Genomic DNA, 25,590 nt, shown 5'->3' on the forward strand with positions numbered 1-25,590 from the left:
CGGTGCACACGTTCCGTTTGTTCAAAACATGGTTTGGAGCGCTGGAATGTGGTAGCGCATGAGTGCTGACACGTGGTTACATTTCGTATTCCGCGGGCTTTATTTAAATGCCGGAAAGCGCAGGCGGGTCCGTTAGCAGAAAAAAATTGGATCGGTTATTTTTAAGCCCCACTACAACTTTGGGAAACGCTCTTACCTCTAGGGTAACTATTGGAGTTTTCACAAAAGTCATCTTAGTGAGTTAAGCAATTGAGCGGAAATTGAAAATTACTCCGCGCTACATGAGAGGAAATGTAAGTCGATGGCTTCACACTGCGATGTACCACTTTTTTGAAAGCTTTGGCTCCAGTTAGAAACAAAACTTTGCATCTAAACTTTTAAATCAGCCGAAGTGTGATACGCAAGTGAAACAAACTGAACTTTGTTCGAAGTCACGTGAATTGGTATTGAGCATTTTTTTTATTCTTCCTAAATAAATGTATATTTATATCAAATTAAGCAACGTTTGCAGTGTTTATTAAATATCAGCAGCATAGTTGTTAACGTGCTTAGGCGAACGTGCTTAGGCGAGAAATTCATCCCAGTAATCTATGGTTCATTCGAAAGGAACCGACTTGTCCAGGAAATCATCACCGATGTTGAGGGAAGCGATGATCAGCTGTTCCTCAGCTTTGGCCTCGTCGTCTACTGACATAGCCTGTTTTCCAGCTGACGCCGCCGAAACTGAAGATCCGGCATCTCCCAGCGTGCGATCTTCACACAAGGCTTCTACGACCCTGTCCTTCATACACAGCGCTGTCCGCTCACACTCCCGCCTGACTAGCTCTTTCATGGTCCTCTAGTTTCCAGCCACTGCGTGCGTGATTTCCGACGCGACTTCGCGCCGGTGTTCAGCTAATGCCGTCTCAGCCAGGGTTTTAAGCACCGAGATCTTGTTTTCTAGAGCGTCTGTCACTGCACTGGCGATAATCGTGGACTGAGGTGCTACGGTGTTTTCGGTTTCAGGGCGCTGACACTGCTAGACTGAATCCAGCTTCATGCGCAGGGCAGCATTTTCTTCCTGTATTTTTCCTAACGCTTCTTTTACTTGCATGACGACGTTGTCAAAGGTATCGTCTGGTTCGCGTGCGCGAGACGGTACACAGTCGCGCTCCAGATGTTTCTCAATGCCCTGGTGCAGGACCATCTCGCTGCACCTGGGGCAGGCCACGGCGTGGAACTGGCAGGTGTTGGCGAAGTGTTACAATATGGCGGATGCCACGCACTCGGCGTCGCAGCTGTGCTCAGAGTTCCAGCAGCGTACCTTTCGGCCGAGAACGCCACGTCTCCCTCCTGGAAAGGCTTATTGTCCAGTGGGCAGTGGCTGCGCTTAGCAGCGGCGCCGTCGTTGCAGGGCTGGCATAGGGAGTGCCGGCATGGCAACTCTGCCGCCAAAGCACGGACGAGACCGCACAGACTGCACACTTTGCTCGAAGGGAAACGGTTCAAGAAGAACGTCGGCCGCCGATCGAGGCCGGTGCCGAAACCGAACACTACCGGCATGCATGCGGGCGCTATGGCCTGAGGCATGTAGTCAAGTGTCTTGAGAGGGAACATCCGGCGCACACTCAGCTGAGAGTGCCGCCTGTCTGGGCGACCGTTATCAAATTTTCAGTCGTCCTTGTCCTGTCTGCCCTTATTATCTTAATCGCAGCTTGCTGCGGTGACTCGGGCTGCCGACGTCATGTCCCGGCATGACCTACTTGATGCAGTGCCAGACCACGCAGTGGCCCAGGGACCCAGCTGGGTCTAAACCTCACTTGCTCAATAAAGTTTTTCTGTCTGTCTGTCAATACTTAGTTGCACAGGCAGGGGCCTATTGGTTTACATTCTTTTTCTGGCTGCCCCACCATACTTTTTTGTCTGTCTGTCAAGGTGGGGGCGTAAAAAGTAGACTATACTACAAAGCTCACAGCGCGGCTGCGAGTGGACCGAATGCAATGTCCTAGTAGTTTCTATTAATTGCCGAGGCGTAACCCTGACTGCGCTAAAGTGATACCCTATGTCCTTCGCTCTCGCACCGGCATCTTCGCATCGCGAGAAGGATCCAGAGTTTTCTGGAAGGCGGTTTCTGCGCTCGACCAACAGGGTCGCGCGCCCGACGCGAGAAGGTGAAGGAAATTGTGCAGTTGATACCGCATGTATGTGCGCGCCTGCCTTGAGGGAAAGAACGCGGACCGCACCTATAAATGAGGGCTTTAACCGCTGTCTGTCAGCCCGAGCCGCCGTTTAAGCTTCTGACATGCGCGCCCGCTCGACTCTTGGGAGAACACCACTCGACCAGCCACGGACCAGCGAGGCAACGTGCGCCAGTCTGCGGATCGGCCCCGTCGTGCTCCTCAGGTCGTCGACTGTCGCAGTGCTCGGGGAACAAATTGTGTTTTGTTTGTCTCTGAATGCGTTAGTGCTTTTTATATGCAAAGATTCTGTTGAATTGTATTCTCTCTCGATTGTTACTTTGCATGAGTTGCACTGTAACTGTAAACCTCTTTGTATGTGCTCGTACGAATGATTGCGAATACCTCTGTATAGTCTCTTTGCTGTATAAGCTTTGTTTTGTTTTGTGAACATTTGGCTCCGACCCATTCTCTGGCTTGCGACCGGTGAAAGCTGGGCATCAAACGACCAACCCCCTTGTCACTTGGTAGCGGGTGTCTGGCTGAGCTTGCCATATTGAGTCAAGGGCATCTATTTTGGGACCGGGACCGCTACCTCCACACGCTCTAAGGGTGTCTCGGTGCGCACACAAAGGTGCGAGAAGTACTGACACCCAGCAATACAACTAATCGGACAAATATTGGGAATATACTGGCAAATTTTTATCACCAGAGCGAAACAAGTCATTCCCAAAATTGGCCCGATTGCCTGCGCTGCTTGGGAAGGGACTAGTTCACGAAGTCTAATCGGCTGACCGAGTTTGCACGGAGCTTGACTTTGAGCGTTAACCTTGGCGCATGAAGAAATAAAATATAATTGCTGCGACTGGGCGATGAACCAGCGGTGGGCAAACAGATCAGCTTCGCTCGCCACTGCACGACTGCACTATGCTATAATCATACCTCGTGTCAAAAAGCCACACACACTCGTGTTGTGCATTGCACATAGTCGTCTATATCAACTTCCATCTGCGGCGCAAACAGATCGGATCAGCTTAACCTCGATCAGAGCTTAACGTGAGTCCAATGTCCCAGCAAAGCAAAACCCATCCAGGAAAGCAAAACCATGAGCTAACCAAGCTAAACACATGCTTTAGGTTTAACTACGTTTTAAAACCCTTTAACTTTTTTAGCATGTGTTGCAGTAAAACAGACTGGCTTCGGCCAACACAAGCGCCAGTGACTGCAAAACAAGGAAACCTCATGTACTGGCCATCGTTATTGGCCAATGTTTTTTTATTGCAACTTCAAAATTTCAAGGCACATAAACAACAAACAACAATGTTGGCACCCGCACTCTTCGGACAGCCCGTGAAACAACAAAACCAAGGAAATCCTTTGCCTTGCGAGCCTGCAAGAAAACAAAAGGTGCAATTAGTGGCGGCTTGGTTGACTTACGCTAACCTCGAAATTGTTCCGTCGAATTTGAATCAAAGGCAACTTGAGCCTCTAACAACAAACACCAACGATTAACACCAACCACTGCTCAAACCAGGCTCGCGAAGCAACAATTGAAATACACTGATTATGCATTTCTTCCAAGAAAATAAATTCCTTATTTCATCGTCTCCGATTGTTTGCGATTGTTTCCGATCGCAAAGAACGGTTTTTGATCTCTATGTTGATCACACTAGGTATCTATACAGAATGCCTAAAAACAGTGACAAGTGGCACATACAGCAATCGCACAAAACGGACTCCGAGATCCGTGCTTCCGCTCGAAAAGGCCAATGTCATATAATTCGGCAAAAAGCAAACAAATCACTGCTATGAATTAAACTCTCACCATTATTCTCTATTCAGGCAGTAAACACTGTCAGCCCCTTCGTGGGACATAGTGCGTATCACCATTTAATATCTTGTAGCGTTACTTGTCAATGCACCTCAGTCCAAATTAACTGCCCATTTATGCCTTATTCATATTTATTGTATTTTATTCTTTTACTTCTTTAAAGAAATTTTCTGCGCTTCTCTCCTTGAGATTTTCTCGCCTCAATTTCCTTTCCCACGCAGAGTATGCTCTAAACAGAAAGGAGTAAAAAGGGAGTAGGAAAGGGAAGTAAGCTGTCCTATGCGCTAGAAGGCAGCTTACTCTCTTACTCCCATATGGGCGTATATTTGTGTTTAGAGTGTAGCATGCCAGCTAAAATCTCTGGTTTAAATTAAAGGGCTTCTCCCTCTCTCTGTCGTAAAGGGACACCCGCGGGGCTTGACAACTAGCTGACGGCTATGCAGTTGAACGTCGCGAAGGCTGCGGTTTTTTAAAGTTGGATCCCATTTTTGTGCAGCTACGAAATAGTCTCAAGCAGCACAAATCCTGTTAAGTTTGGTTCACGTTCTCCTCTGCCTGTCCTATGTACAGTATGTATGAGTATAGCAAGTCGGGGAGAAGCAGCGAGAAAAAGAGAAAATATCGCCGGACAGTGGTCAATAACATTTTGTTAGGACAAGACAAAAAAAAGCATATTAGGCGCATTTACATTTTACGCAAAATTTTAGTTGTGCGCTCATAGAAGATGCACAGATGAACTAAGCGCAATTAAACAAGCACGTGAAAGCCACACAACACAGGGCAGGCGCTGTGTGTTCATGTCCATGTTCAGTTGCGCCTCTGTGATGTACGTGTAGCTTACAATGAACCAAACTGAAACACTTTAAATTTCGATCATAGAATTTGGATCAAAATTGTCTCGTTTTTAATTTCGTCTGGTGGGAAACTTCTTGTTTAGGTAACACAAAAAAGAATTTACAACCGACTAATTTTTTTCCTCGTGGAGGAATTCAAAGCAGCAGTCTTGAATGTGAGCGGAGCAGCACTTCACAGTTAAGTCGTCTCTCACTCCGACAAAACGCATTAAAAATTGTTGCTATACGCCAAGAGGGACGGGAGAAGATGTTCACTTCGTGTCACGTATATCTTGTCCTCTACGTGTTGCGCACGTGTCCAACATTCTTGGACAAAAAAAAAATGAAATTTGGGAAACTGTAAGATTCTGGTATTGAAATATTCAAGGTCCATTCTTCCGATATCTGGAAGAACCTTCCTTTTATACTGTTTCCATCACTCGCATCGAGCAGTTCTGACTAAAAAAAAGCAATCAGGAACGCTTTGGACTGTAGCAAAAACGTTAATAGCAAAAAATGCAAGCCTGCAGGCGGGAGGCTGGGGATATATTGATCGTTGTAGACAATCTTACAATATATGAGGAACACTGCGCTCATAATACCCTCCCTATACCCTATGTAACACCCTCCCTGCAAAGGCCTTTAAACGCTTTCCCGTTCAAAAATGCTTTTCTCCAGAACTGTTGGGTATGACATCAGTGGTACGCCTCCAGGCTCACCGTAACCGGAATGCAGGGGCAGCGGAGAACCTCCTCCATTACACGAAGTACATGGACGCTTGCAGTTCCTGCAGCACCTTGACGGCCTCCACGTATTGGGCAGTGGTCAACACTGCGTCCCAGCCGCCCTCAGACGACTGGCTGACCGCACCGGACGACTCCAGCTTGCTGGCGATGTGCTGTTTTGCGCGGAAGGCGGCCAGGTGCGCGTAGTACACAGGGGCCGGGATGCTCACGCTCCTTGCACACCGGGAGTATGTGTGGCACAGGTAGAAGCTGAGCTTCTGCAGGTCGTCCGCGCTGAACTTGGAGTCATCCCACACGATATAGTAGTGGGCCGGCCGGCTGGTGCCCTGCGGGAGCGCAAAGGAGTAAAGTTATTCACATGCCCAGATTCCGAGTGCCATGTCGGGCTGGGTCGCTTCGCATCGTGGTATGTGGTGGTGCGGTGTGGTCCTGCTTGTGGTGCGATGTGATGTGGGGTGGTGTGTGCGGTTTGAATACCCTTATTTTATTAGCCCACATTACGTGGGAAGGAGAGTGTTTAAACACAATATGCAAAAAACTGGCAGTGCCTATGAGCACAGCACGTGCTCGCCTTGATCTTAATGCTGTGTGCACAACATGTTTCTCTCTTTATTTGGCCTTAGATGCCCTCGCGCCGATAAATACCGTGAACAACTATTATTTCCTGCCTGGCTGTCATCAGCGCATTGGTCGGTCATCGTCATCTATGTCGCTGTCCCTACTTCGGTACAGCATAAAAAAACGAGGCATACAAGCCGACACTTCTATTTAAAAAATCAGTTTTTTGGCCGTTTTTTGAGACTGAAAAGTCGCGTCGCGCTTTAACGTACGAGCAACCAGGCCCAGGCGAGCATCAAGCGCTTCTCTTTTCACCCAACCTCATGCATTCATTGTCTCAGCAGACGCCATCCTGAAAGGAAAAACTAACGACCACATCCGTATGACAGCATCAATCCGCACTGGACATAAGGCCCCCCGTGCGCAACTTCCGATACCGCTTCCTCAAGGTCGAACGATGACGTTACAGTCACTCATAGCGCTCCTGGTGGCCTCGATGTGAAGCGGAATGCTTCCGCCACGGTGTCGCTCGCAGGTGATCTCGGAGGCCATGGTTCCCTTTCCTCAAGCTGCGGAAGGCCTCCATCGCAGGCGCTCCTGGTATTTGTAGCGCACTAAAGACGCGACGCGACTGTGGCGACGCCGGCGCCCGGACTATTTCCTCCGCAAATTGATAAACGAAAACACCGCGGACCATTTCTTCCCGCTGACAATAGCAACAAGGGCGGAGAAGAGGTCGCCTACCTGGATGCCGAAGTGGCTGCAGAGGAAGAAGTCGAAGTCCAGTGGGTGCGTGACCACCGAGTCTACGGTCGTGCCTGGTGGGACGTTGCGGAACTTGCCCACGCCGTCGCGGTCGTTGGCGGGCATGAACCTCGTATGGTGTCGCTTCCGGACCACGATGAACGTCAGCGGTGGCTCGTAGGTCTCGGTGGGACACATTTCCGCACACGCCAGCCGGATGGCGCTCACCTGGGAGATTCGAGAGCGGAAACAAAGAAAAACTTGGTCAGGGTTTAAAGGCCATTCGACGAATCACGATATATACTTGGTACAGAATGTAAACAAAACGCTTTGGACCTTCACGAACTCTGCTGTCCTATCTTATATAATTGTCGTTTGGGAAAAACTCTATAGCGAAGAGCAGCGTTTTTTTAGCAACGCTATTATCGGTTGTAATCTCGTTAAACGAGCAGTTTCAGCAACTGTTCAGCTCAACGGAAGTGCAGCTTTTCCAACCAACACCGAAATGAACAGCAGTCAGCTGCAGTTACTCGCACACTCCGCTAAATTGAGTTCACGCGGTCCACATTCTGGATCACATGATCGGTTTATATACATAACTCTAGGCATTGACTTACTATTTGACTCCACTCAACTAAAGTTTCTGTGCAAGCGTGGCGTTTGAGTACGCCGTCAGTGAACAACCACACAGAGCCAAGAAAATTCAGTAGAGGAACGCCCGGCTTCACCGCTCAGCCGTTGTTTTCCTGGCGCCACTTCGCGGCATTTTTTTTGTGGCTAAACTAATTCCAATGATACAACTCAAGAATGAAGCCGCTTTTCCCCTTAAAAGGACCCCCTTCCAGTAAATGGCGTCGGCTGGTTTTCACGAACCTGCAAGGTGGACAATGCAGCGAGCGCAGTGACAATAACAATAGTCTCTCCTGTGAGGGGGGAGACTAACCCCTTCCTTCTGCGACTTCCTACATGGTTACCTTAGGAGGCTCATGAGAAATGGTCTACGCCATTGGCTGCAAGAGAGTCCTTTCAGGGGGAAAAGCCGCTTGGTTCTTGAGTTGTATCCGACTATAATGAAAGTTGTAGAGTGAGTCTTATATGAGCCAGGATAGCACTCGGCCGATGCAGCGTGTCAGTAGACTGGTCTAACTGCGACCCCCTACTGAGCTGTGATCTGAACTGCAGGTGGCGCTGCCTTTTATTACCCGTGCCACACGCGCACTAGAAATAACCGCAGATGTTTGTAGCCTTAAGTTTGCCTATGCCATTATTTTCGGAGCTGGCGCTACACGTCCAGATTTAACGACATTACAATTTATTGGCAGATTTATTGATATTACAGATTCGCAACTATAACAGAGGAGATTACAATCCAATCAATGACGAAATTCAAATGTTTTCTGATAATATTCTGACGCCCTCTTTTCACTATAGGTCAGTATTAGATAACCGCGGGTTCAATTTAGAGACAAGCTCGCCTAACTTGTAGCCAAACGTGTCCCGCTTGTCACGCTATCAAATCATAAATCTAAGCTTTGCTTTACAAGAAAGCATCGACAAATGAGAAATAAGAAAAAACGGCTGTACAAAAATGCAAAGCACGAATATTCGCCCTGCACGCGGGGTAAATATAAAACCTACCTAAAGCTGTGTTGTTATGGCCTCTGTGTCGAAAAAAAATATTTTTTTCAAAAGCCCTTCCGGCGCTACTTAGGAACAATAAAAGCAAGCCCTTCAAAGCAATACGTCCGAACAGTGTCAGTAATGATATATCAATACATGATATTCACAGCGTCTCCTACTTCGATGCTGAATGTCCTAAAGCTTTTAATTCGTTTTTCGCATATATTTTCACCAAGAAGATAATCCTAACATCCCGTAAGTACCAGATTTTGGTTACCCGTACATGGCACCGGTTGACATTACACTTTATGGCTTAGTACACCTGATAAATAGCCTAGTACCCTGTTCTTCTGGGGTTGATGAAATTAACTGAAAATACTAAAGAAATGACATTTCTGTCTCCAGCATGATCTTCTTTCATATCTTTAAGCAGTCAATATCTACAGGTGAGGTTTCCACCGGTTGGAAAATAGGAAAGGTGGTACCGGTTTTCAAAAGTACTAACAAACACTCGCACGGAAACTGACGACTTGCACCTTTTTGGACTTTGTCAAAGCATTTTATCAGGTAGAACATTGCCGACAAATATCTAAGCTTTGTGCTCTAAAATTTAATTCTTTAACTCTGTCATGGGTCCGTAGTCTTCTTTCTAATCGCTAGCAGTTCACCGCTGTTAACAATTATTAATTTCCTGTTTTTGATGTTACACCGGGCGCGGCACTAGAAAGCCTCCTCGGTCTATTACTATTCTTAATTTACATTAATAACCTTCCAGCAACAATCTCATCTTATATGCGCATATTTGCTGACGACTGCATTATTTATTCACCAATAAAATTTACTAATGGCCACCTTGAACTTCAATGTGACCTCGATTGCATAAACGACTGGTGTAAAACGTGTCTAATGACTTTAAACATTTCTAAGTGTAAGATAATTAGTTTTAGCCGAAAGTCAGTCACTTCGAATTTTCCATACCACAATAATAACGATACATTGGCTCGGACTACGCAGTATAAGCATCTAGGCGTCCATATTTCACCAAACTTTTCTTGGGCTGAACACATAACCATCACTTTCGCTAATGCTTCCCGGTCACTAGTTTTCATTCACCGTAACCTGCAATGCACTACCCCTCACGTGTGTGAACAAGCCTACATTACTTTTGTCACACCGCAGCTAGAGTACGCTTCATCCATCTGGTCACCTCATCAGAAATATCTGAGAGAGAAGTTGGAAGCTGTCCACAATGGGGCTTGTCGTCTCATTTCGCAAAATTGTAGTTATCAGTCTAGTCTAACCCAACTAAAGATCAAACTTTCGCTCTATGCATCCGTTGCGAATTCGTCGCAAGACTGCCCTTTTATCTATCTTTCACAAATACGTCCATGCCACTGATTCACCGCCAGCACATCTGCAACGTCCCTCCTACTTATAACATAGATTGCATAGTAACTACAGCTATGCCGCATTTATGGCAACACACATGCTTTCAACTTCTGGTCACTCCCGCGTGCCATCCGTCTCTTGAAGAATCTTCCGGACTGCATCGCCCTGCAGGCTAATCATGACACCTTTTGCGAACATCTACCCAAACACTTCGCTGATAACGGTTAGCACGTCATTTATATACTCCTGATTCGTACAACTTCGTTTTCAGCAGCTTGAGACCTATTGCCTCTTTGGTTCCGTGGATGCGCCACTTTGCTCATTTATGCCTGATATGTTTTCTTTGGCTTTTGTATAACTGGACTTCGTGCATTTCCCCTGTTTTTGTTTCATGACGCAGTTGTTTTTACTTTTATCCCTTTTTGTGAATTGCGATATCTTATCTGAACTCACCTGTTTTTTTGTGTGTTTTGCTGCACTTTTACTATTTTTTATTTGTAACATTTTGCGCAACGTTCTGAATTTGACCCCCCCACCCCCCTTTTATTTTTACACAATGCCTTTGCGGAGACCTGTGAGGTGTCTTTAAATACATAAAAAATAAATAAATAAAGAAAGAAAACAAAATTTAAATAAGTCACGGGGATGATAACGCTTTCAAGGGAGTAAAAAAAATCACCTGAATATAAACAGTGTCAATGAGTCAGAACCTCAGCAATGTCATTGAAATATAATATAAAAATAAATTTGTAGAAAATGCCGCTGTTCTTGCTTGACAAGTCGTAAAAGTCGAACTGGCGTGCCAGCTCACAGGCTAACAGTTCTTCAGAATTGCTGGTAAAAATGGTGCTCTTTATGAATAAACCATTATCCACAGGATAGTGATTTTTCACAAAAAAAGTTGCATATCTTTCTGCATGCGGAACGGGGAGAAGAGTATGCACTGCTGTGGCGAATGAGTTGTGGCGAACTTAGTAGGTCGCAAACTGCAGTTAGTCTGTCTAATGCCATTAAATACGAGCGCGTGACACTGTTCCGATGGCGTTAAAACTTGATCACTAAGTAATTAATGACATTAAACATGACCTTGTGAAACTGTTATAGCACCTCTAACTGTCGTTCAGTTCAACGGACGGTCAACTGCACAGCCGTTAATATCGCCCGTGCTGAAAAGGGGTGAGACACGGACCGGGCACGCACAAAACCCAACCACAAGCCTCAGTCTTGGATGTTTACCACCTTTTGAAGAGAAAAGATCAAGCTGACGTCAACTAACACCGAGAAGACACAATGTCCCGAATGCCCTGAAATTGTAGCGCTGTGGAGATCTATTCGGTGCCGTTATGTATATGCACAGGAAGTCCGCTTGTCATAAGACAAAAGGTTATCCAATGACGCTAGCGGCATTGAATGCGGTATAGCTGTCTTAACAAGATGAGAGTTTAGTGGACAGTATTGTAGTAGGCGCAGTGCTTACCTCATGGTTACGGACTTCCAAGAACTGCCCCTCGCTCACTCCGTCTCTGTAGAAGACGATCCGCAGGGGCTTGTGCCCGGTGGTGCGGTAGAAAACCAGTAGTAATTCCTTGATCATGTCCTTCAGGTCCTTGATAATTTCCACACGCGCCTTAGCCTTGGAGTCTTCAATCTGTACCCGAATGGTGGCGTGAAACTTGGACGGTACAGAGTCTAGGCTTCCGACGCACGCGGCGATGGATGGCCTGATCTTGTCTCCAGGCGATGGGTGCGACACGTCTGCTCCGATGACGATCACGGGCCTATGTAATAGCTTCGGCTTCTCCTGCATCAGGAGACTATTGTTGATGCCGCCCATCTTGGCGTTGATCTTTTGGCACAGGTTTTGGATGAGCGCTGCGTTACACTTTTGGACCACGTTGTTGTCCAAGATGCATTGTGTGCGCAGGGAGAGCTCAGTCTCTGCCACCTGCTTGATCTCAGCGTAGTTCGTGGCTTTTGTGATCACAGCCACAACCATCTCCAACTGCGGGTGCTGCTTGCGCTGCTCCGTGAGAACGGTACGCATGGGTTTGCGGTTTGTGTCGAACATAATGACCGCAAGCGGCTGCGCAATGCGCATGCCCAGTTCTTGGCCGATGCGGATCAGCATCTTGATGAAGTTGTCCAGGCAGTCCTTCTGCGCGAAGTGGCTCACGTTGAGAACAATCCACTGTGTCATCGACATCGCCTTGTAGAAGCGCTGCCCTCGGAGATCCCACGTACCGTCGCGCGGCTTGCACATGCTGTTGTTCTCAAAAACCAAGGACGGCGGGTCGAGAATTCTGCCCACAACCTGAGTGGGTTCGGGGTTGATCTTGACGCCGAACTCTCGCAGGTACTTGTCCGAGGTGCTGACCATGTCGCGCACAGACTGACGAATCTCCAGGAAGCGCTTGGCTGGCGGCGTGTCCGTGCGCTTGATCATCTCGGCGGTCTGACTCTCCTCGAGTTTCTTCCGACAGTGCTGGCCTTCAGCCAGCTCGCACACCTCCAGAGGAATGTAGACCGGATGCGTCGGGCTGCCACTCTGCACGCAAGGGAAGTTCGGGTACGACAAGCGCCTGTAGCGGCTCTGGAAGTAGTCGGCGACGGAGATCTGACTACCTTCTGATTCAAAATAGATGTCCTTCGCAGCTTCACTCGTGATCTTGACCACTTTGTACTTGCGCGGGTACGGAAGGTGCGTCACTTTTACGCGGAGTCCTTTGAGCTCCCTATTCAGCCGCGCGTACTGGTTGTCGCGCAATGACCGTAAGTCCGCGGGTGTCAACACACGCCGGCTGTCGCTGAAGAACCTGCACATGAAGTCTACCAGTGGAAGCGAGTCGTAGAATGCTGTTGCTGACATGTCGACGTTAAGCATGGGCTTCCATTGGGCGGGTCGAACACTCGTGTAGTAGCCAAACCACACCTCTCGGCCTCCTCCGAGGTCATTGTGCTCGTTGGGTCCCGGCGGTCTGAAGAACGAGCGTCCATCCGGCGCAAGGTTGATCGAGGGGCTGTGCCTCAAGACGATGTCGATGGCCTGGAGGACTTCCTGGGGCACAGTTTGTACGCGCTTTTGGAAGACGCCATGCAGGGCGTCCAGGTTCACGGTGGCTGCATACTGGATCTTGATGATAAACTTCTGGCTTCTCTGGTCTTCCTCGAGGTCGACTGTGAATGTCCGCTCGCGGAAGTTGAGCTGGCGGCGCGTGTACAGCTTCTTGCGGCCATCGAAAGCCGGGATGCAGTTGGCCAGGTCTTGCCGGTACTTCTTTACTAGGAGCTCGATGACTATCCTGTTGATCTTTGTACTGAGGCATCGGTACTTTTTCTGCTCAGGAAACTTGGTCTCCTGGGCAGTCTCCGTGGAGATGTCGACGTCGTAGTGGTAGACGCTGCCGGTCGGTATCTCAATGCGGAAGTGGTTGGCAAGAAGCTGTATGGTCCGGCCCAGCTGGCCGTGGGCGGGCCTCCGCGGGAAGTGAGGGGGCAGGGTTCGCTCGAGCTCCTGCGCCGTGATTGGTGGTAATTAGAGCAGGGCATGAAGAAGTAAGTATGCACGCACTGTTTCGTGTGTTGAGCGTCATACAAGTTTGGCCGAATGGTCTTCGATCTACACTATAGTGCAGGACCGGTTCCGGTGAGTCTTAACGGGGAAAGGCTCCTGCACCCCGTGTGTTGCAGCGAGCCTATTAAAGGACGGCGCTTGAACATTAATATCCTCCCCTGAGAATGTTTTAAAGGTTTCGTGCAAGCGAAGTTATCTGCAGTCAATATCTAAATTTCAGCGTCTTCTAGCCTTTCTATCTCCTTTCATCACTATTTTCATGCTCACGGGTCGGCGCTCTTCAGCCAGCCCTACCCACTCGGCCCCACCGCCGGCTGCAGACGCGTTCGGGAATTTTCCCGGTAATAGTGTGGGGGGGGGGGGGGAGGGGGGGGGCTTCCTGAACCGCCGAAACGACACTTATTATTGGCAGCGGCCACAATAGCTGCCATACTTCTGAAACTAACCGACAGACACATCTGAACAAAAATACGCAGGAGCGCGAGGCGGAGAAATGCGCGGGCGTGAAAAAGTCGCTGGAAAGAGCTCGCCAATCTTCGCTCGGGATTGTGGGTTCTGTGCTCAATGTAGGAATATATGGTTAAGGTGTTTATGACGAAAGCTCGTAGTACTTGAGCGAGGTTATGTACACGGTTGGTCAAAAGTTCCGGGACCACAGGGCTTGCTTCTTTCATCGGTATATCGTGGCATTTAAGGTGCGATTAAAGCTATCAAGGTTAGCAGAGTATAGAACGATACCTCTTCCGTCCTCTACGGATATTTTGAGTCTGGGTGTGTCATGTCTGCCTGATTATACAGCTCAAAAGCAGACCCTATGGCCTGGGAACTTTTGACCTACCCTGTACTTTCTCGGAAGGTATTTCAAAGCCTTGTTCTATCTTGAGCACATATGACAGGGACGATCGGGTCGATTGCAAAATCAAGGAAACGGACTGCGTGGTAGTGGTGTACATCAAAAGCGAGAGAGTAAGTACTAGTTCTTTCTGTGCCTTAATTTATTTATTCAGGGAACCCAGCCCATGATAGCGCAAGAGCTGAAGTATTTCTTCCAAGGTTTCTGAACCACTCAAAGGGCAACTGTGGGCGAGTTTGAATGTTTTAGACGCGGTATTGTGTCCCTATTCGCATAACATTTCTTGGGAGTCAATTCTCTGTGCCTTTAAAAGCGTGTTTCAAAAACCTGAGTAGAAGCCCTTTAAACCAGCAAAAGCAAAGAACGCCGAAACTAAAACTGGGTTTCTCCCAAAGAATGACGCCAAGATAGAAGCTTGTCGCCATGCATACTGCCACAAAAACTTTCGGCGCGTTGACTGACTAAACTGGAGACTGTAAGCGACAGACCACTGTTTGTGTGAAATGACCAAAAACAAAGGTCTTCATTTTCTTCTTCTTGCGCAAACTCCAAGCAAATATCGAAGGGCATGCAGCTGGTGACGTCACACGTGCAAGGTCGCCCGCAGAAATCGTCCCGATTGGGGCGACAAAATTGGAAAAATTTAATTATTCGTGCTGAAACAAACCGACGCCCGGCGGCGAAGCTCGGCACAAGGAATTGCCATGGAAATTTCGGCATTCGTGGAGGCCAACAAAAGACACCGCAGCTGCCCATTAACAGCGAAAGATGAACAACATTCGCACGAATTTTTCTGTGAATTGAGAATGTGCAGACGCGTAATTTATAAAAATCAACAGCTGCAGCCCAAGGAAACATTAATTCGCCAGAGTGGATGTTTGGGCTCGACGGTGCACCATTTCGCTTCGAGTAAAAGAGCATTTAACGAGTGACTAAAAAAGACAATACACTCACCGCGGTGGCTCGGTGGTTAGAGTGCTCGGTCACTGATCCGGCGTTCCCAGGTTCGAAACCGACCGCTGCGGCTGCGTTTCGATGGAGCCGAAACGCTAAGGCGCCCGTGTGCTGTTCGATGTCAGTGGACGTTAATGATCCCCAGGTGGTCGAAATCATTCCGGAGCCCTCCACTACGGCACTTCTTTCTTTCTTCTTTCACTCCCCGCCCCTTTGTCCTTTCCTTACGGCGCGGTACGGGTGTACGCCGATATGAGACAGGTACTGCGCCAATTTCTTCCGCCCCCCCCCCCAGAAAATTTAATGTGGATTAGCCCAATAATAATAATAATATTAATCGGTTTTGGGGGAAGGAAATGGCGCCGTATCTGTCTCATATACCGTTGGGCACCTTGACCGCGCCGTAAGGGAAGGGAAAAAGGAGGGAGTGAAAGGAGAAAAGAAGAAAGAAGTGCCGTAGTAGAGGGCTCCGGAAAAATTTCGACAACTTGGGGATCTTTAACGTGCACTGACGTCGCACAGCACACGGGCGCCTTAGCGTTTACCCGCCGCTGTGGTTCAGTGGTTAGAGCGCTCGGCTACTGATCCGGAGTTCCCGGGTTCGAACCCGACCGCGGCTGCTGCGTTTTTATGGCGGAAAAACGCGAAGGCGCCCGTGTGCTGTGCGACGTCAGTGCACGTTAAAGATCCCCAGGTGGCCGAAATTATTCCGGAGCCCACCGCTACGGCACTTCTCTCTTCCTTTCTTTCACTCCCTCCTATATCCCTTCCCTTACTGCGCGGTTGAGGTGTTCAACGATATATGAGACTGATACTGCGCATTTCCTTTCCCCCAAAATTATTATTATTACTTAGCGTTTTTCCTCCATAAAAACGCCACCGCCGCGGACGGGTTCGAACTCGGAAACTCCGGATCAGTAGCCGAGCGACCTAACCACTGAGCCACCGCAGTGGGTCAGAATTCCGGCATAAAACCAAACATTTAATACAGCCAAGCTTTAAGCCTAGAATCGTTTGATATCAAAAATGATAATTTTCATCCGCGTGATGAGTTTTGGGATCTAGTAATCATGGAAATATTTATTATGAATTCACACGTACTGTGCTACATAAAAAAAAAATCCGGTACGGAGCATTGTATTGCAGAGTATTGTATTGAGTTATATGGAGTATAAGCAACTAAGGCTATCATCTTTAACGTGCACTGACTTCGCACAGCACACGGGCGCGTTAGCGTTTAGCCTCCATAAAACGCAGTCGCCGCGGTCGGGTTCGAACCCGGGAACTCCGGATCAGTAGCCGAGCGCCCTTACCACTTAGCCGCCGCGGCGGGTTGGATTAGCGGAGCTAATCCAGGATATACAAAGCGAAAAGCGAGATTGAGATCTCCACTGACCCACGGAGCCGTTAGCGCCTTTCCTTTCGTGAAAATGAACGGTCTTTGGTAAGTTGTCAACGCCAATGAACTCTATGAACGCCGCCGGCTCACTTGTTTTATTTGGTTTTTGAGGAAAGGAAATGGCACAGTAACCGTCTCACTGTGGTGGACTACCGAACCGCGCTGTGAAGGAAGGGGTAAAGGAGGGAGGGAAAGAGGAAACTACATTTAAATTTGGATTTTGAGGAAATGTGCTGCGGTACAGGATTTTGAGGAAATGTGCTGCGGTGCGCAGCGGCGGAACACCTGTGGCGCATGGACAGTAGTAAGTAGGGATCGAGAGAGAGAGAGAAATGCGCCGTGTGACGTCACTGCTCCTCATGCATGCGCAGCACGGCTCTCCAGGAATCACGCGAATCACGCGCAGCCGCCGCGGTCAGGTTCCAACCACTCATCTAAATACGGTCGTTACGTCACAAACTTTCCTTTTAAATTTCGCCCACTCGCCTTGTCTATCTCATTGTTGACCAAGGAACCTATTGCGGTTTCCAAACGTTGTTCTCTATCTTGACTTTCTCAGCGGCTAAATCTGATGTTTCACTTCCAGAGCGCCCTATACGTCAATCACTACCACGATGCTTGCTACCCACAGAACTTTTGGTTAGTAAAAACTAAGCCCTGCATAGTCGGCTGCAATTCAAAAAAGAAGCGACGGATGCCCTACCAAGGAAGCCTTGCAGCCAACGGCGTCGGCCGATTCTCCGGACGCCGCTCTCAATCTGATTAAACGGTGGTTCATCTCCTTTCATATGCCACTCCCTGAGATGTCACGCAGGTCCAAGAGGATTGACTAACCATGAAGTCATGAGAACCAGTCGACGCCTTTGGCTGCAGGGCCTCTTTCAAGAGGCATATGCTGATTCGTTCTTGAGTTGTATTATACCGGGGTTTGGTTCTCGTACCGTCTGTGCAAGTCGATGTTTTGGAAAGGTGATGTTTCCTCTTGCCTTGAAACTAACAGTTAAAGCCCTTTGTAACGAAGCGGTTTATAACGAAACAACTGATATAACGAAGAAATTATGATTGCACGTTTAAGCTCAGCCAACAGGAGCTATAACGAAGCTACGCTTACAAAGAAGTTATCGCCGGAAACTTTCAACTTCGTGGTAAAGAGGTTCAACCGCTTTAAAAAGATGCAACTTTATATGGACCGCTGGCATATCAAGCAGCACAGCATGGTTTATAACGAGATAATGGATATAACGAAGGAATTACGAATCCCCTTGGAAGCTCGGTCAACACTGCATATAACGAAGTAACAGCCGCGAACGAACTTTCTACTTTGTTATAACGAGGTTAAACGAGCTACATGCCATGGCCCAAGGTGAAGCCCTTTTCGGCAAACAGTACGCACCTTGATCCTGACATCGTCGCCTGGAGTGGCCTGGTCTCCAGCTTCGGGGGTCTGCTCTGTTACCGCAACGGGCGGCGTACATGGTGGCGAGGGTGGTAGGGCAGCTGCTGCCGGCTGACTGCAACTCACGGCGGCTGCTGCGGATGCAGGCCGCGGGCTGCTGGCCGCTACGTTGGCGTCACCTGCGGCGGCGGCGGTCCCGTAGCTGGGACGGTAGGCGCTGGGCTGAGCGGTGGGCTGCGCGGTGGGCTGAGTTCTGGGCTCCGCTGCAGGGGTCGGGCCGCGGCTGACGGCGCGCGGCTGCGGGCTGGGCGCGGCGCCCTGCTGCAGTGCTTGCGCGAACAAAACCCGCGACGGACCGGCGGGCGACGGAGCAGGAGCGGTGGCACCGGCGGGCGACGGAGCAGGAGCGGTGGCTTGATTGCCACCGCTGGCCGAAGGCACCGCTGCGAGCCGAAAATGCCCGTTTAACGTAGCGTTGATACATCTGCTGCGTTTGCGATCATAGCGATCGTTACGACACGCATATATACACCGCCGAAAGCTGAAGACTGGACTGCCGTCGCCGGAGCTCTGTTGGTAGAGCACCGGACGCTAAATTCAGAGGTAGTGGGTTTCGGATACCAACGGCGGCGTGTGGTTGTTTTCCTTCTCCTTTATAATCAATTATCTTTAAAAAGTTTCGTCTTTTTTCATGGGGGTTTAACGTCGCAAAGAGAGAGACAGAGAAAGACGGAAAGGCAGGGAGGTTAACTAGGCAACACCCGGTATGCTACCCTACACGTGGGAAGTGGAACGGAGGGAGAGGTAGAAAAGGGAGAGAACAAAGGGATATGATAACTTTTCCACGTGTCCGTCGGCCGCTACTTGCAGGGTACGCAGGGCACACACTGATTGTTCACAATCTTGCACTCAGTCCTGAGTCCTTCAAGAACTTTATAGGTGCCTTCAAAGCTGTCCTCTGCGATGAAGGCGTACTCCAAGGACCCAGACTCTTTAACAAGTTTTTGCCGTATTAAGCCCCCACGGATGAACACCACATATTATTAAAAAAAACATCCCTCATGCTTCTTGGTTCGGTCACTGTTGGCATCCGTCATGTATGTCATAACGAGCACCACTTGTCCCTTCCCTTGTCTGCTCAACGGTAAAAGACAGATGGTATAGAGTACCTAGTCGAGGGTTTGACGGTATGCCGTCTAGTCAGGTCAGCAGAATGAATCTTCGGTTTACTGACCATGTGAATGTGGTCAGCTGACTTCAGCTAACATATCTGACATGGTCAGTGACCGAAAATTCAGTATACTGTGGTCGAGAGCATACGTCACAATAGCCGTCCCAACTAAGACAGCTGTGCAAGCCGACAATGGCATGCTCCGTGACTACACACGACTAAACACGCAGCGCCCCCAAACAGCGTCGTATACCCTTTGCACGGAATAACTGAGTGCGAGGCCCTAGCTGTCGCACAGGGTCTTAATTTTCACACAAATGTGATCAGCGCTCCCCCCACAGCAACGAAGAAGCAACAAATGTCCCGCCGCGCATTCAATATATTTGCGACACACGCGCACGCTTTCCTTCTAGTTGTATACTTGAGAACAAAAAAAAACAATTTTAAATTTAACTTCGCTAACCCTGGAATTCAGCGAAAACAAGGACGCTTGCTAAGCACCTGAGGCTCGTCCACGGCACCGCTTGCATGGACAGCCGTTCTATAGTATATACACACACGACCACGTGGCTTAGACTTAGTATCGCATGGTCTTACACCCCCATCAAATGTATTTAGGGTCAAAGTTGAACCCAAATGTCACCTAATGTCAAAGGTCGAAGATCAAAGGTCAACGAAAGGTCATGGGTCAAGGGCAGAGGTCAAGAGTTCCACGCCATAACTGTACCACGTACGGTCATACATGGCTAACGTGGTTGGGCTGAAGTTCATTGGAGGCCATTCTCCGGCCTATGCGACGACTGTTTTACCAAACGTGGTGAAGCTTTTCGCTTCGTGTTCAACTGCAGTGACTTCTTTAGTTTCACTACTTTTAAATGGAAGCCCGTTCCTGCATTCCGCGTCGTAGTCGGTGTAACATATGCTGCTTGACAGGTGACGTGTTACAGAGTGTGACAGGTGACGTGTTGGCAGGTAGTAGCAGAGCAAAGCGTCACCTGACACAGCGAGAGGAATGGACAGCCGGTAGGCGGCTGCTACGGGACGATGCCGGAGGGTCGCTAGCAACGTAACAGGAACCTGCCAAGCGGTAGCAAGCGGCTTGCGAAGAGCTTCGCTCAAATTCCGAACTACCGTCTGTCGTAATGGGTCGTCTGTCTGTCTGTGACTGCCAGGAAGAAAGAAAGGAAAGTGCACAGGCCTGCTCACTGGCCCAAGCCGAGCCACAATCGCTACCACGTGCAGATAGTAGGAGAGTTGAAAGATGGGACAGAAAGACAGGATAGTAAAGACGCGCTAAAGACAAGACCAATCCCGGAGGTAGTGCAGTACCGGGCCAACCGGTGGCGGGAAAGAAGCATCCTTCAAACTCCCCGCCACATTTCCAAATATAAGTCCAACTTGGACCCGTAAGAGATACTCCACGGGTCCGGACAACTATAATGGGGCGTCAATTTTTTTTCATTTATATTTCGGGCGTAAAGAATGCACCTTTCCTACCGCGGACAACGCTTGCTGTCACGAAGAATGTCAACACATGCTGGTTGTGGGAAACGTTTCCCCAAATCCCTGCCTTTCCTCAAAATCGACGGAGTCCAGAACATCGTCAACGCCAATGCCAATGATCACAATGAACGCGGCGGTGGCGGCTGAATGACGTCATAGCTGTCACGTGGTTTGTCCTCGGTTCAAGGTAAAACTCTCCTACACGGCGAAGCAGCTACGCAAGGTAGTAGTAAAGCATTCCCTTCACAGGAAGGGGACGATTAGATGCCTGCCCGGCCCTATTGAGCTGCGGTGTAGGGGCTGCCGCACATGTGGCGAGGGCTGCTTGTCACCGGAAGTACCTGTTGCTAAACCGTCGTCGTCGCATCAGATGACGCGGCTGTTGCGAGTCCTTTCTGCCAATCTTTTCTCTCAAATCTCGTTTAACTCTCCAAATGTCTGCCAGTAGCAGCGATTATCTTCACGTGTCAGTGATTACCTGCACGTGGTAGCTACTGTGGATCAGCTTGAGTCGGTGGGCGGGTCCGTGAACTTTTCATTCTTCCCTAAGTCTCAACAATGACAACAAAACCCTGCCACACATCGCACCACACAGCTAGACGCCAAGCTGTTAAGCCGGCTTGATTTCACCCGGCAGCCCCATAGAGTGCGCACTCATACCTAGAAACAATAGACACGCAGTCGCGATAAACAGCGACCACAATCCGGGGAAAGACAGACCTTTGCTGAAAATTGAAAATTGGTTTTTGAGGAAAAAAAAAGACGCAGTAACCGTCTCGCATATCGCGGTGCACACCTGAAGCACGCCGTAAGGGAAGGGATAGAAGGACTGGGTGCAGAAAGGAAAAAAGAGGTGCCGTAGTGGAGGGCTCCGGAATAATCGTACATAATAATATTGTACAGCACACGGGAACCTTTGCGTTTCGCCTCCATTGAAACGCTGCCGCCGAGGTCGGGTTCGAAACCGCGTACTCCGGATCAGTAGCCGAGCGCCCTAATCACTGAGACACCGCGGTGTGTAATCCGGATAGCCCAAGAAAAAAATGCAGTGGAAACAGATTAATGACGCTCAAACGCGATACTCGAAAGACGCGGGCTCGCTCCCGGCCGCGGCGGTCGAATTTCGATGGAGGCGAAATTCAAAAGGCCCGTGTTCTGTGCGATGTCAGGGCATGGTAAAGAACCCCAACGTAGTCGAAATTTCCGGAGCCCTTCACTACGGCGGCTCTCACAGCCTAAGTCGCTTTGGGACGTTAAACCCAAATAAACCATAAAGAAATCATAAATGCGGTTAGGGGAGTACGGTGCGGAGCTACGGAGGTGTTGCTATGCACCAAGAACGCACTAAAACGAGACGGCAGCGCTCGGAAACGTGCCGTGGATCAAGGCACTGATCAAGCGGAAGAGCGTTCCACAGCACCTGCTCCGTGTCAGGTCAGCAGCATGGCCGGAACACACAGGCGCACGGGCGACGCGTGCAGAAGCGCGTGCTCGAGGAGCGGCGAGACGCACAGTGCGCATGCGCAAGGCGAACGTTCGGCAAGGCATTCTCGGCAGGAACTCGCCGCCGGTCACAAATGCGCGGCTTGGCTGGACCCCCTTTTATTTGTTCTATCAAAAAAAAAAACGACGTGATGCGAAGCGACGCTATCCTTTGTATTGGGTTATGCGCTTCGGTCAGGTATTTCACGTAATCTGTTAGCACTGACGTTGGTAGCATCCCTGGATGTTAGTAATTTTGTTCACTGCGAACACATTCGGTCGTATAGCAATGCTACCGCTAGGTCATATATTCCCTAGACTGCAGCATCAATGCAAAACGTTGGTGGTCTTAACAAGAGATACTAATATTAATGATATCGAAAGAGTGCATTGTCCACAACGCAGGTTTCAGCTTGAGCAAGCTGAAGGCTTTGCCATTTCAGTAAGCGTGCGGGCTTTGTTCGAACAAAGCAAGGCTCTTCACAGCCCGAGGGCAGCGCGCCCAATACCGGCGTTGCATATGGCGACAATGTACGAAGCACAAGGACGGAGACGCGCAAAGGGTCGCGCGAGCCCGAAGCTTGAGCGACGTACGCAATCCAAAGGCCAGTTCACATACGAGCGAAAACGCTAGCAATTTCTGCCGCCGCGGCGCACATAGCCGTTTCGAGCCGTCGCGGCGGGGGAAGCGGCCAGAGTGAAGAGGTTCCAAAAATATCTAAATTTTTCGCTGCAACGCGCTGCTCAATCGCTATATTCGCTCAGTCGCTTGCACGTGAACCAACCTTAACGCGATATAAAGGCTCTCGAGGTCTCTTCGGCTCAACCAAACCAGGCATTTTTTTTTTACTCTCAAGTCACGGTCACTCACGCTCAAATAAAAATGACGGTGCATAATAGCGAAAACAAACGGGTAACGAAGCTCGTGAATTTCGTTCAGCCTTCTCGCAAAAATTTAATGCTTTAGAACACAATCATCTTAGCCCACGAGGTTAAGCCTAAAGCGACCACCATGTGACGCCAGATGAACAAAGGGATCGAGCGCCCAAACGACAGCGGCGGAGGCCACAGAACCGAAAGGAAATTCGCTACGCACCTGGAGGTCCACCAGCTGAGTCGTTTTTCTTCTTGTCTTTGCGCTTTCCTGTCCCCATTTAGATAGCAGGCCACAAACACAAATGTCAATCACCGGAACGGACGGCTTGACTGCCTTCCGAGCCACTGGAGAAAGGCAAAAAGGCTGCGTTGTTACTCTTTTCTAGTGACATTTTCCGCTCCGTGATTCGCTCATATGCTTCGCCACGAGCTGCACGTGTTCCGTCGTCATTGGCTGTGCTTGGAGACGTCATGCGCGTGCCGGCGCTTCTGCCTCCAAGAACGCATAAAGAAAAAAAATCAATGGATCGAAAGGAAATCGTCATACGATACCGTGTTACCACTGCTCTTTATGGGAACGCTGAGTCCCGGCGCGTCTCGAACACGCGCGCTGTGGAACTCGAAGACTGCAAGTGGAGGGTAACTCCTCTTCGAAACCCAACTAGTCCTAGAGGCTATTTGCTGAGAGGGTCTAGTGGTGGTGGTGGTAGTGGTTTTATTAAAAATAATAGTAAAAAGGAAGGAAAAGATTTTTGCTAGCCCCGGCATCTGCCATCGATACTGAAGCACCTGAGCTGGGGCAGCGGAAATAAAGGACAGCAGGCAGAATGGAGAAATTAAATGAAAGAGGTGAGGGGACAGGAATAGAGGATAGGGGGAGAAGTAATATGTACAAACTATTTACACAATAAAAAATGTGTCCAGGTTGTGCGCGTGATTAGTTCATTTTAGAGGATTTAAATCACACACGCGCACAGCACTGTGTTGGTTACAACTGGAGTGGGGCGTCCAGTTATTAATCGTTCAAGGTAGAACTCGCGGAGTGTTCGGGTCTAGTTCGCAAAATACAGAGGCGCATACAGGGGTCACGGCCGTACAAAGTGAAAGAATGGGACGAGTGCTGCTAGCATTCATTTCCAATTTTGTCCAAGTCCGTGGTTTCAGCTCAGAGATCCGCATGACTGAGCCACCAGAAAGCGGCGAATAAAGAACTGTATCGATTTGTCAACATTTCTGGCTTTTACCTATGTCTCTATGTATTTGTTAATGCATCCGTTTAATTAATTTTATTCCCACGTGCTGGCGTGGTTAAGTCTCGGAGTAAGGAGTGTGTTTTACTGCCCACATGTGGGGCGACAGTCTGAAAAATTGGATTTGGGGGGAAATAAAATGGCGCAGTATCTGCCTCACATATCCGCGGAACCCTGAACCGGACCGTAAGAGAAGGGATAAAGCAGGGACTAAGAATGAAGGAAGAAACAGGTGCCGTGGTGGAGGGCTCCAGAATAACTCGGACCACCTGGGGATCTCTAACGTGCACTGACATCGCACATCATACGGGCGCCAATCTCAGAGTTTATGTCGAGTCGTTGCGGTGGCCATTGCTCTCGAAGGAGGCCCCGATGCACGGTTCGCCGGTCACAACAGTAGCACTCTCTCGGCAAAGAGGAGCCGCCAAACTTTGACGTCTCCCTTTGTGCGAGGCGAAAAAAAACTCAAGTCGGCGACGTTAGGCCAGGCTTAGCTCAGCCGGAATACCTGATACGCGTCTCGCTGGCAATCTCCAACGCGGGCGTTTGATGGTATTGTTAGATTATCGCAGACATCCATGTCCGAGGTTATACATTCCCTAAGGTATCCATGTTGTTGCGATTACAGGATGATACAGGAAAGTGCACGGGCCTGCCGACGGGCTCCAGCTATGCGTAACCATGCAATGCCGCGTGCAAACTAAGGACAGTTCAGAGGTGTGAGGGGAACTACTGAAAGAAAAATGGTGCGCTCGATCAACTGCGACCGTAGGAGCGACGGTGGTTCTGGTGGGGCGCTATTTGTAGAGTCAGTTGTGTGGCGTTCGCAAGATAGCGACAGCACGCGTCACAGCGCTCATGTAAGGATGGTGCCGAGCGTGTCTTCGTGATTAGGCGCTAGGTGCCTTAGCCAGAGGACGTGGGAACAAAGCCTGACAGCGACGGCCCCGTTTCGATGTATACGCGAAATTATTTAAAGAACCCTGTGTGTTCGAAGTTACTGCAGTACCCCCCTATACGATGGCCACGTTTGACTTCAACTTGCGTTTAATGCTGGCTATCAAATTAAGGCAAAGCGCCGAGTAGAATGGCAAAGCAGTCGCCATGTTTCGCTTGATGAGCGCGAACGGCAAGTTTAGTTTAAATATTTAGCTTAAACGCTTGTCGGCACCTCGTGTTCGGGAAAGAGGCCACGCTGGGTCGAACACTGCTGCCTACCACAGCAACGCCAGCATCAAGGAAGCGCCACGTGACAACG

At 49.3% G+C, this 25,590-nt stretch overlaps 2 protein-coding genes across 2 annotated transcripts in view; both read right to left on the bottom strand.

Annotated features, from left to right (window-relative positions):
* Positions 1-3,457: 3,457 nt before the first annotated feature.
* On the bottom strand, positions 3,458-7,088 carry LOC144097273 (protein argonaute-2-like). The gene is made up of 3 exons (XM_077630020.1): positions 6,869-7,088; positions 5,540-5,892; positions 3,458-3,546 (listed from the first exon to the last, which is right to left on the bottom strand). The coding sequence occupies exons 1-2, from the start codon at positions 7,064-7,066 to the stop codon at positions 5,578-5,580; spliced, it is 513 nt and encodes a 170-aa protein (XP_077486146.1). The 5' UTR covers positions 7,067-7,088; the 3' UTR covers positions 3,458-3,546; positions 5,540-5,577.
* A 3,940-nt stretch (positions 7,089-11,028) lies between these two features.
* Positions 11,029-25,590, bottom strand: part of LOC144118116 (protein argonaute-2-like) — a 28,724-nt gene continuing 14,162 nt past the window's right edge. The window contains exons 2-4 of the mRNA XM_077651262.1: positions 18,048-18,493; positions 11,355-13,388; positions 11,029-11,043 (exon numbers count right to left, since the gene is read on the bottom strand). Coding sequence (XP_077507388.1) covers positions 11,029-11,043; positions 11,355-13,388; positions 18,048-18,493 — 2,495 coding nt within the window. The remainder of the gene's footprint in view (positions 11,044-11,354; positions 13,389-18,047; positions 18,494-25,590) is intronic.

The sequence above is a fragment of the Amblyomma americanum genome, chromosome 1 (assembly GCF_052857255.1).
Source record: "Amblyomma americanum isolate KBUSLIRL-KWMA chromosome 1, ASM5285725v1, whole genome shotgun sequence".
NCBI lineage: Eukaryota > Metazoa > Arthropoda > Arachnida > Ixodida > Ixodidae > Amblyomma > Amblyomma americanum.

Excerpts from the sequence above, each read along its gene's own strand:
- LOC144097273 (XM_077630020.1), bottom strand. The coding sequence starts at position 7,066 with ATGTGTCCCACCGAGACCTACGAGCCACCGCTGACGTTCATCGTGGTC. Across the intron at positions 5,893-6,868 it reads GCAGCCACTTCGGCATCCAG|GGCACCAGCCGGCCGGCCCA; the intron begins GTAGGCGACCTC and ends GCGCTCCCGCAG.